This window comes from Trichechus manatus, unplaced genomic scaffold (genome assembly GCF_000243295.1).
Source record: "Trichechus manatus latirostris isolate Lorelei unplaced genomic scaffold, TriManLat1.0 scaffold00058, whole genome shotgun sequence".
NCBI classification, from domain to species: Eukaryota; Metazoa; Chordata; class Mammalia; order Sirenia; family Trichechidae; genus Trichechus; species Trichechus manatus.
In genome coordinates, this window is record NW_004443994.1 from 6,157,416 (window position 1) to 6,170,061 (window position 12,646).

The following is a 12,646-nucleotide window of genomic DNA, read 5'->3' on the forward strand; positions in this document are numbered from 1 at the left end:
GGTGGCGCAGTGGTTAAGAGCTCAGCTGCTAACCAAAAGGTCAGCAGTTCGAATCCACCAGCCGCTCCTTGGAAACCCTATGGGGCAGTTCTACATCATCCTACAGAGTCACTAAGAGTTGGAATCTTTAAGGTTAACAGATTCCATACTCTGAAATGCATATATTTTGATAGATTTGCCACATAGATTAATATATATGCTTTAAAGCCCCAGTTCTGAGTATTTAAAGTAAATTTATTAACGACATTAAATAGAAATGTATTGAATAAAATATTTAAAATTAGTTTAACAGGGTCAGTAAAGACTGGTGGGGCAAGAGGTCAGTGCTTAAAAAAGACTTGGGGTTTGGAGGTGGGGGAGGCATCCCTGAAACACTTAGCTTCACAGCCTAGTGATAAATTCAAATCATTTGGTCTGTGTAAAGGCTACTAGAGTTAATACTTCTAAAAGAATATCACTTTGACATCTGCAGTTCCCTAATTTATGTTAATCATAAATTTATGCACTTCATGTTTTTACTTTTTCAAAATGACAAGACAGACATCTTTTAATTTTTCCATCAAATGCTATACTATCATTTTGTTATTTATTTACAAAGAAAAGGATCATACTAGTGAACTGGAGTCCTTGAATTTGCAATTTAATGCACATATATACCAAAGAGTACAAAAAAAAAAAATTGAATTGCCTTTTGACTAGTATTTAAACGTGCACACTTTCAATGTGCTTGAGCACTGGTTTTATCCTTACACATTCTTCCAAGTACATTAAATTTTCATACTGAGAATGGCATAGCAAATGCAAATGAATTTATTAATGCCAAATCAATTTTCTTCAAATTAAACAAAGCCCATACTTTTTACTGAGAATGTATTTAAAGGGAAGTTTAAATATCTAAACTTCATATATAAGAAGTAATTGAATTGAAAAAATAATCTAATTTTTGTTTTTACAACTAAAAAGAAGTGTATTTCTCACATTGCTGTATCTTCAAAATAAAAAAAATTTTTTTCTTCAATTAAAAAAAATTATCTCTTGGAATTATAACCATATATGAGAAACTGAACCTAAAAGAATGTTTTCACAGTTATAGGAAGCATAAAAATAATTTTCAATTATATAATGTGCACTATGGTGCATATTTTCTGTTTTTACATACAGCCCTATAATTTGACAATATACAATATTAAAACATTTGTTGAACTTGCAAGCACATTGTAAACACTCATTTAGCAACTATAATCTCTGAATTAAATATCAATTCACATCATTTAATAACTTGGTCTGACAAGAGATCAGAACAACTAAAATTGGGACATTTTGAAAAAAAAAACCAACAAATTTTGTTGTCACACATTTGGTAGGGTAAATCTATGGCCCCTTCTTTTTATTAGTCACTGAGAAAGAAAATGTAGATAGTATGTGTATGTTATGTTTCAAGGTAAAACTGTGCTTCTTTATGTGGGGATATAATATATGAATTTGCATATAAAAATGAAATTGTATAATCAGGGATGTGCATAAATTCAGAAGATTTGGTGTAATGGTTATATATACATGTATGTGAAAGATGTGTGTGTGTGTGTGTGTGTGTGTAATAGAACATTATTTGTCTGATAGAAAGCATCTTTTATCTGTTTTCTACAGAAGTGTGCTGAATATGTGGGGGAATTGCCCTTATAAAAGGCTGATGCTAATAGGAAGTACTGCAGATTTTCCCAAATTTTCACTACAGTTGAAAGTAACAGAAACAATTCAAGTTATTTTAAACAAAACCAGGAGGGCAATATACTACGTGTATACAGATATTTCACAGAATCCAAAAGCAGCAATGCAGCTAGGCTTCAGGAGGAACTGGAACCAGGACATGGAAAGTCATCAGAACCCCAGCTCTGGTGTTCTCATCTTTGCTTCTCTCTGTACCTCTACTTGATTCTTCTCTTCTGTAGTCCAGCTATCTTTGATTCTTTCTGCAGGTGGTAAAGGATGGCCACTGACAGCTCTGAGTTTATATTATTTTAGTGCAGTCCTAATTACAAATTAAGGAGTCCTGGTGGCACAATGGTTAAGCACTAGGCTGTTAACTGAAAGGTTGGCAGATTCGAATCCACCAGCCACTCTGTAGGAGAAAAAACCTGGCAATGTGATTCTGTAAAGATTACAGCCTAGGAAACCCTATGGGGAAGTTCTACTCTGTTCTACAGGGTCACTATGAGTTGGAACCAACTCAATGGCACACAACAACAAATTCTAAATTGTCTTTCTTAAACTGAGGTATTTCATCACTCCTGAGAATTTGGACTTGGGACTGAAAGAAAGAAGGTCACTCTGGTTCCTGATAATTCTGTGGTCAGGAAAACAGTGGCCAGATGAATGTTGAAGAGAATGTAGTATAAATAAGACAATCATTGCCTTCTTCTGTAATATAAGAGACAGTTCTAAGAGACACGGAGTCACTGAAAGTGAGGCAGAAATCCTTCTTCCTTTTGTTCTTCCAAGACACCCTACTCACTCCTCCATATGCAAACACATTCACCATGAGATTTATTTTTCTTCAGGAAGAAAAAATAGGAAAATGGAAAACACTCCTCTCAAAGAAAAAAGATGGTATTACATCAACAATGGCAATATTTAGAAAGCACTATATTAATTTGGGAGAAGTCCTGGTGGCACAGTGGTTAAAGCACTCGGCTGCTAACCAAAAGGTCAGCTGTTTGAACCCATCAGCCGCTCCTCGGGAGAAAAATTTGGCAGTCTGCTTCTGTAAAGAATTACAGCCTTGGAAACCCTATGGGGCAGTTCTACTCCGTTCTATAGAGTCACTATAAGTCAGAGTTGACTCAATGGCAACGAGTTTGGTTTTTTGGTATATTAGTTTACAAAGCATTTTCATATATATTTTTTCATTTGCTTATTAACCCACAACCAATTAAGCAAGTATTCCTCTTAAGGACAATAACAACTATAAAGCAATGGGATGGATTAACTTATAACTATGTGCAACAGTATGAATGAATCTCACAAACATACTATTAAGTGAAAGAAGCCAGACACAAAAGGGTAATACTGTGATGATTCCATTTATGCTGTTGTTGTTAGGTGCCATCAAGTTGATTCCAACTCATAGCAGCCTCATGTACAACAGAACTAAACATTGCCCAGACCTGCACCATCCTCAAAAAGTTGCTATGTTTGAGCCCGTTGTTGCAGCCTCTGTTATCAATCTATCTCATAGAGAGTCTTCCTCTTTTTCGCTGACCCTCTACTTTAGAAGCATGATGTCCTTCTCCAGGGAATGATCCCTCTTGATAACATGTCCAAAGTAAGTGAGATGAAGTCTCACCGTTCTCTATTCCAAGGAGTACTCTGGTTGTACTTCTTCCAAGACAGAATTGTTCTGTTCATTCTTCTGGCAGTCCATGGTATATTTAATATTCTTTGCCAACATCATAATGCAAAGGCATCAAATCTTCTTTGATATTCCTTATTCATTGTCCACCTTTCACATGTATATGAGGCAACTGAAAATACCATGGCTTGCGTCAGGTGCACCTTAGTCCTCAAAGTAACATCTTTGCTTTTCAACACTTTAAAGAGGCCTTTTGCAGCAGATTTGCCCAGTACAATACATCATTTCATGTCTTGACCGTGCTTCCATGGGCACTGATTGTGGATCCAAGTAAAATGAAATCCTTGACAACTTCAATATTTTCTCCATTTATCATGATGTTGCTTATTGGTCCAGTTGTGAGGATTTTTTGTTTTCTTTATGTTCTGGTGTAATCCATACTGAAGGCTGTAGTCTTCGATCTTCATTAGTAAGTGCTTCAAGTCCTCTTTGCTTTCAGCAAGCAAGTTTGTCTCATCTGCATATCGCAGGTTGTTAATGAGTCTTCCACCAATCCTGATGTTGCGTTCTTCTTCATATAGTCCAGCTTCTCGGATTATCTGCTCAGCATATAGATGGAATAAGTATGGTGAAAGGATACAACCCTGACGTACACCCTTCCTGATTTTCAACCATGCAGAGTCCCCTTGTTCTGTTCGAATGACTGCCTCTTGGTCTATGTACAGATTCCGCATGAGCACAATTAAGTGTTCTGAAATTCCCATTCTTCCCAATATTATCCATAATTTGTTATGATCCACACAGTCAAATGCCTTTGCATAGTCAACAAAACACAGGTAATCATCTTTCTGGTATTCTCTGCTTTCAGCCAGGATTCATCTGACATCAGCAATGATATTCCTCCTTTCACATCATCTTCTGAATCTGGCTTGGAATTTCCAGCAGTTCCCTGCTGATGTACTGCTGCAACTGTTTTTGAATGATCTCCAGCAAAATTTTACTTGTGTGTGATATGGTATTGTTCGGTAATTTCCGCATACTGCTGGATTGCCTCTCTTTGGAATGGGGACAAATATGGATCTCTTCCAGTTGGTTGGCTGGGTAGCTCTCTTCCAAACTCCTTGGCATAGATGAGTGAGCACCTCCAGTGCTGCATCCGTTTACTGAAATATCTCAATTGGTATTCCATCAATTCCAGAGCCTTGCTTTTTGCCAATGCCTTCAGTGCAGCTTGGACTTCTTCCTTCAGTACAATCAGTTCTTGATCATATGCTACCTCCTAAAATGGTTGAACACTGACCATTTCTTTTTGGTACAGTGACTGTGAATTCCTTCCATCTTCTTTTGATGCTTCCTGTGTCGTTCAACATTTTGCCCATAGAATCCTGCACTATTGCAACTTGAGGCTTGAATTTTTTCTTCAGTTCTTTGAGCTTGATAGATGCAGTGTGTTCTTCCCTTTTGGTTTTCTAACTTCAGGTCTTTGTACATGTCATTATAGTATTTTACTTTGTCTTCTTGAGCCATCCTTTGAAATCTTCTGTTTAGCTCTTTTACTTTATCATTTCTTCCTTTCGCTTTAGCTACTCTAAGTTCAAAAGCACGTTTCAGAGTCTCTTCTGACATACATTTTGGTCTTTTCTTTCTTTCCTGTTTTTTTTTAAAGACCTTTTGCTTTTGTCATGTATAAAGTCCTTGATGTCATTCCACAGCTCATCTGGTCTTCGGTCATTAGCGTTCAATGTGTCAAATCTATTCTTGAGATGGTCTCCAAACTCCAGTTGGATATACTCAAAGTAGTATTTTGGTTCTCATGGACTTATTTTAATTTTCTTCAGCTTCAACTTGAACTTGCATGTGAGCAACTGATGGTCTGTTCTGCAGTTGGCCCCTGGCTTTGTTCTGACTGATGATATTGAGCTTTTCCATTGTCTCCTTCCACAAATGCAGTTGATTTGATTCCTGTTTTTTCTATTCAGTGAGGTCTAGGTGTATAGTCACCATTTGTTTTGCAGAAAAAAAGATATTTGCAATGAATAAGTCATTGGTCTTGCAAAATTCTATCATGTGATCTGATCTCTGGCATTGTTTCTATCACAAAGGCCATATATTTCAACTACGGATCCTTCTTCTTTGTTTCCAACTTTCACATTCCAATCACCAGTAATTATCAATGCATCTTGATTGCATGTTTGATACAATTTTAGACTGCAGAAGTTGGTAAAAAATTTTCAGTTTTTTCATCTTTGGCCTTGGTGTTTGGTGCGTAAATTTGAATAATAGTTGTATTAACTGGTCTTCCTAGTAGGCATATGGATATTATCCTATCACTGACAGCATTGTACTTCAGGACAGATCTTCATATGTTCTTTTTGACGACGCCATTCTTCTTCAATTTGTCATTTCTGGCATAGTAGACCATATGATTGTCTGATTCAAAATGGCCAATACCAGTCCATTTCAGCTCTCTAATTTCTAGGATATCAATCTTTATGCATTCCATTTCATTTCTGATGACTTCAATTTTCCTAGATTCATACTGCATGGATTCCACATTCCCATTATTAACAGATGTTTGCAATTGTTTGTTCTTATTTTGAGTCGTGCCACGTCAGCAAATGAAGGTCCCAAAAGCTTGACTCCATCCATGTCATTAAGGTCAACTCTACTTTAAGGAGGCAGCTCCCCCCCATTCATATTTTGAGTGCCTTCCAACCTGAGGGGCTCATCTTTTGGCACAATATGAGACAATGTTTTGCTGCTATTCATAAGGTTTTCACCGGTCAGTTTTATCAGAAGTAGATCACCAAGTCCTTCTTCCTTGTCTGTCTTAGTCTGGAAGCTCAGCTAAAACCTGTCTATCATGGGTGACCCTGCTGGCATTTGAAATACTGGTGGCATAGCTTCCAGCATTACAACAACACGAAAGCCACCATGCTTCTGTCAGTTTGTCATATTTTGGTGGCTTGCATGTTACCTGTTGCTTTATAGTAAGGGTTGGCAAATTGGTCCGTGGGCCAATAACCTATTTTTGTAAATAACATTTTACTGGAATGCAGCCATACTTATTTATTTACATATTGTCCATGGCTGCTTTCTGTCTTCCATTTTCAAAGACAGAGTTTCATAGTTACAAGAAAGACCATATGTCCTACAAGCCTAAAATATTTACTATCTTACCCTTCAAGAAAAAGTTTGCCAACCCCTACAGAATTCCACCAGGTCAGTCAATAGACTACAATTTATTTATTCACTGAACTGCTGATGAACATTTGGTTGGTTTCCAGCTTATGGTAATATGACAGTAGTATGATGAACATTCTAGTACTACTAGAATATCTTTTGATGAACATACGTACACACTTCTGTTGGGTGTATACCTAGGAAAGGAATTGCTAGATCACAGGATAGATACATATGTTAAGCTTTAGATACTGTTAGTTTTCCAATGCAGTTGTACCAATTTCCCTGTACCATTAATGAATGAGAGTACTGGTTATTACACATCCTTATCAATATCTAGTATTTTATTTCCCATTTCAGTACTTTTGATGGTTGTATAGTAGTATCTCGTTGTAGGTTAACTCACATTCCCTTGATGTCTAATGAAGTTGAACACCGTTTCTTATGTTCTTGAAGTTTGGACAGCCTCTATTTTGAAGTGTCTGTTCAATCTGTTTCCTATTTTTCTAATAAGTTGTCTTTTTCTTATAGACATAGGAGATTCTTTACATATTATGTATAAATAGTTCTTTGTCAGATAAATGTATTGCAAATTTCTTCTCTTATTCTGTACGTTGCTTTTCACTCTCTTAATGGTGTCTTTTGAAGAACAGAAGTTCTTAATTTTTACATAGTCAAATTTATCACATTTTTATAGTTAGCACTTTTGGTGTCCTGTTTAACACATCTACCTATTCCAAAGTCATGAAGACCTTTGTTTTCCTCTAAAATTTTATTGTTTTCCTTTTACATTTAAATCAGCTATCTATTTGGATATAAATTTTGTGTAGAGTATAAGGTTGGGGTTAAGATAAATTTTTTTCAATATGGACATCCAATTGGTCTAGTACCAATTATTGAAAAGACTGTCTTTCTCCACTGTGGCAGTGTCACCTTTGTCATACACACACACACACATATATATGTATCCTGTTTTCAATTCCAATGGTCAGGATGTCTATCCTTATGCCTACTTGACACTATCTTAAGTTTGCCTTGGCTATTCTTGTTCTTTGGAATTCTTATATGAATTTTAGAATCAACTTTTTGTTTCAGAAAGAAACAAAAACAAACATCCTGCTGGGATGAGATTGCACTGAACCTAAATATTAACTAATTTGGGAATAACTAACATCTTTATAATTTTTAATTTTTTGGAAATGAGCTATCTCTCCATTAATTTATGTTTTCCTAATTTCCTCTTAATAAAGATTTTTAGTTTTCATGTAATGGTCTTGAACATCTTTTGTTAGCTATATTCCTAGGTATATGAGGTTTGTGATGCTGTTGTAAGTGGTGTTTTAACAATTACAATTTCTATCTCTATATTGGTTGGCAGGTAGTAATACAATTGATTTCAAATTATTTTACTGAAGTATAATTCATACCATAAAATTCACTCTTCTAAAGTGTACAATTCAGGGTTGGGGTGGTTTTTTTTTTTGCTATATTCACAAGGTTGTGCAATAATCAAAAAACAAGCCAACAAACAGAGACACCAAAAAACAAAACTAGTTGCCGTTGAGTTGATTCTGACTCATGGCAACTCCATGCATTCCAGAATATTGTCATAATCCCAAAATGATACCCTGTACCTATTAACAGTCACTTCCCATGTCCCTCAGCCCTTGGTAACTGCTACTAATCTACTTCCTGTCTTTACGGATTTGCCTGTCCTAGACATTTGTGTAGGAAATCATCTGTAAGATCAATATGTATAGTAAGGGTTGGCAAATTGAAATGGAATCATACAATAAGTGGAGTCATACAGTATCTGGCCTTTTGTGACTAGCTTCTATCACTTAGCATAATGCTTTTAAAGTTCATCCATGCTGTAGCATATATCAATACTTTACTCTTTTTTATGGCTGAATAATATTCTATTGTTTGAATATACCACATTTTGTTTATCTATTCATCAGCAGACAGACACTGGGCTGTTTCTTGTTTTTGGTTATTATGAACAATGGTGCTATGAACATTCATGTACAAGTCTTTATGTGAACATGTGTTTTCAATCCTATAGGATATATACCTAGGAGTGGAATTGCTGGGTCATATGGTAATGTTTAACTTTTTGAGGAACTGTCAAACTGTTTTCCAAAGCAGTTGTACCATTTTACATTCTCACTAGCAATGTATGAGGGTTCCATTTCTCCACATCCTCACAACACTTGTTAGCGTCTGCCTTTTTGATTAAAGCCATCCTAATGGGTGTTGAGGAGCCCTGGTGGTGCAGTAGTTAAGCGCTCAGCTGCTAACCAAAGGGTTGGCAGTTCAAATCCACCAGCTGCTCCTTGGAAATCTTATGGGGCAGTTCTACTTTCACCTACAGGGTCACTAAGAGTCGGAATCGACTCCACAGCAATGGGTTTGATTTTGGTTTAGTGGGTGTGAAGTGGTATCTCATTGTGGTTTGATTTGCATTTCCCTATTGACTAATGATGATGATAGGCATCTTTTCACGTGCTTATATACTTCTGTCTACTTCTGTGTATGTCTGAAAATTCCCATAGTAAAAAAAAAGTTTTTTAAAATTCATCATCACCCTGGTTTGCCTTATCAAATCCATAGATTCTTGTTATCACTTGCTCTCCCCCTGGCAGTGGTCATAAGAATGAAATGGGTATGGAAAAGAGAAAATGTTTATCAAAAAACTAGTCGAATAATTTGTGCCCCACGTTACCCTACTCTGACAAATATTAACCCTAAAGAGAATTCCTACTATATTTTATTAATGCAATTGTTATGAAACCTAAATGTCTAGTTCTAGAGCATCAACAATCTGAGTGAAGCAGTGCTATAAAACACTGATACTTCTCTCTAGCTGTATCTTTGCTTTAATGCAAAATAGGAATTAATGTAGCTATTTACCTTTATTGGGTCCTGCTACAGATCTATCCGAACGTTTAGAATGGGAAATCTCTGTTTCTGATTTTCTTTCCATAATTACTTGATTTCCAAATCGTTTGGGTCCTAAGTAAAAGACTGTAAATTTTTGTTGAATATCAAGTCCAACTGGAAAAAGAAAAATATATTGTAAAAGTGCATATTTAAATCATCCATATGAGATAATTTATTTTTATATCTCTTATATTGTTGTTACTTTTTGAACTAAAGAGTTACAGAAGCCCAGGAAATTAAAATTTAATAAAAGGTTAAAAAATATAACAAACCAAAATTTATACATCTATCATCATAAAAATCAATGTCCCTACAATAACTAAAATTTAACTATTTTGGAAAATAAAATATCTGGTATAAATGCACAGGTAAAATTTTAATCATGTTATCCTGGTCCATGCTATCTTTTACATATCTAAATACATGAAACATCCTTTAAAGTTTATTTATATTATTCAAACACATTATTTTTATATATCATTTTTCTGTTTCAGAATAAAGGAACTAATTTTTAAATGCTATTATACATTCATGTCTTCATTACTTCAATTAACTTACCATATTCAGAACTAATGAGATTTATGCTAAGATCTTCAGATTTAAGAGTTCTCTTCACATCAATCTTTTTAGTCCAATTTCCAGTTTTTAGCAAAACAGAATCGCTGAAAAATAGCAATGCAGCATTTAAAAACCGATCCAAACACTAAATGAAATATTAATTTTTAAGGGCAGATTGTTCCTAAGATAGGTCCTTTCCGATAGTAATTATCAGTTGACTAAAAACTGCTTTTCCTCAAATTCTGAGGAGATAGAAATGGAGTATCAATGGAGTTTTCTCAATCTTAATTTTCTTAACCGCATATTGATCCTACAGATGATTCTCAGTTGCACTGACACATTTCAAGCCTACTTGGATTATATAGCTGCCATCACTAACCAATGAAATTGCCCCCAAATCGCCACCAATTTAAACTGGCCCTGGTCATGTAGTGGTTAAGTGCTACGGCTGCTAACCAAAAAGGTCAGCAATTTGAATCCATCAGCCGCTCCTTGGAAACCCTATGGGGCATTTCTACTTTGTTCTATAGGGTTGCTATGAGTCGGAATGGACTCGACGGCAATGAGATTGGTTTTTTGGTATAGATAAATTACGTGTATTTGTGAGAATAACTTTAATACTACCTTTACAATTCCTATGAACAAGTTTGTATCTAATAATATCACAAACAAACCAGAGACCAATTATGACTGAATTTATTTTAGTCTCATACAGTCGGAGCTGTCGCTACACTTAGTAGTCACAGAAGAACAAACATTCGTACAATGGCACATTCTCTGTAATTTTGTCATGGCTAGTTGCAGGAGAGGAGTTGCCAGTGAATGCGTTACCTTCCTGTGGGTCACTTATGTACATTTAGGAAACTTTCATGTGATGTTTTTGGAAGGTACTGGCAGCAATTAGGAGATTCCTGTTTCAGAGTTACTGCCATTCTTGAATTTGCTAGTACAGTAATATGGCTAGGAGGATAAGCTCTGGAGTCAGAATGCTTGGGTTCAAATCTAGATTTGGCTATCAACTAGCTATATGACCTTGGGCATACTGATTAAATTCTCTTTGACTCAATTTCCTCCTCTACAAAATGTGGATAATGACAGTACCTACGCAAAGATTAAACAATTCAATAACTGCTACCTACTAAGTGCTCAAAAAATATTAACTACTGCTGTAACTGATATCCTTGCAATTTGCTCATAATATTATTCCTGAGAGAAAATAATAGTATTAGAAGAAAAGCTGAAGTAAAATGACAGAATGTCATGCTAGAAAATTACCTATAAGGGAAGGTAGCTTCTTTATATATTTGGTCTGATTGTCTAGATCCTACAATATAGCTAGTGTAATCTATTAGATTTTAATTTGGAAATAGAAGATATTTTGAAGTAAGTAAAAAGAAGATTGCACCCAAAGAGTACCAAGGCCATAAATGACTGGAAAAAGGCAGCAAAATAGGAAAGTTCAGCAGTGGTGGACTACAACTACTCCTAAGGGTCATCTATTCACTTGTTTCAGATCATGGTGATAGATTTTACACTTTGTTCATTGAAGTACTAAATATAACAATCTAAAACAACAGACCCCATGTTAAATCTATGTAATACATCCTTTGACAAACAGAGAAACTATCCCATCATAGTCTCAAGAAAATGTGATTTAATTGATTCTATAGTGATCTTATTTCTCTTTTTTTCAGTGGAATTGTTCTTTTACAGTATATGGTTAGAAATATAATACTTGAAATTTCACACTTACATAATTTTGTGCTTAAAAACCACTTGATTATCTGCATCGCCTATTATCAAGGTAACATGGTGAGAATCTGGTGCTGTTCTTTTAGTTTGTAGCTGTTCAAAGTTTCTTAACACAATGGTTACTAATATTTCTGCCATGGTATCACTGTATCTTGCAACCTTTAAAAAAGGATAGACATAAAAAGTGTTAAAAGGTAACCTTATTACTCATACTCAGCTCCAAGCCTAGCTATGGATAGCTTTATTCCTGAAGAAACAATAAAAACACTTAAAAAACAAAACATTTACCTGTTCCACTTCAAGTTCATATTTTGGTAGATGCATCACAGTTTCTTTTATCTGGGTTCCAAAAGGAGGATGTCTATTTAAAATCTAAAAACATTTATATCATTCTATTTTTACCACAATACTAAAGATCATTTTAGTAAAATATCTTTTAGAAGCAGTAGTTTTAATAATGCTCATCACCCAAAACTTCAGTAAGTTAAAATATTTATGACTATGAGAAGGAAATTTTTGAATAGAAACAAAGGTATAAAAGGTAAGCTTTAGAATTTAGATAGAATTCAGGTAACATTAAGAATAAATGAATATTAAATACCAGTTCAAGTTCCCTTGCATCTGTTTCTTCTATTTTTTTAAAGGAAGTCAAACCTGCATTTACCATTGCATTTGACAATGTTATACCTGTGGAAAATTAATCAAATAGCAATTTTTAAACAACTCATTTTAAACTAAATCTATATATTTAACAACTGTATTAGAAAAAATTTAAGATTCAGTTAAATAACTAATTTTTAAGATTTTCAAAAATAGTTTCTAGTTGGATTATTTGGGTTGTGGCATTCTTCAATTGTTCAT

The 12,646-nt window shown here is 34.9% G+C and overlaps 1 protein-coding gene across 1 annotated transcript in view; it reads right to left on the reverse strand.

Annotated features, from left to right (window-relative positions):
- Positions 1 to 12,646, reverse strand: part of HFM1 (helicase for meiosis 1) — a 105,201-nt gene that overhangs the window by 25,971 nt on the left and 66,584 nt on the right. Inside the window, exons 26-30 of the mRNA XM_023733415.1 lie at positions 12,387 to 12,472; positions 12,074 to 12,157; positions 11,787 to 11,944; positions 10,034 to 10,137; positions 9,446 to 9,589 (exon numbers count right to left, since the gene is read on the reverse strand). Of these exons, the coding sequence (XP_023589183.1) occupies positions 9,446 to 9,589; positions 10,034 to 10,137; positions 11,787 to 11,944; positions 12,074 to 12,157; positions 12,387 to 12,472 (576 nt within the window). The remainder of the gene's footprint in view (positions 1 to 9,445; positions 9,590 to 10,033; positions 10,138 to 11,786; positions 11,945 to 12,073; positions 12,158 to 12,386; positions 12,473 to 12,646) is intronic.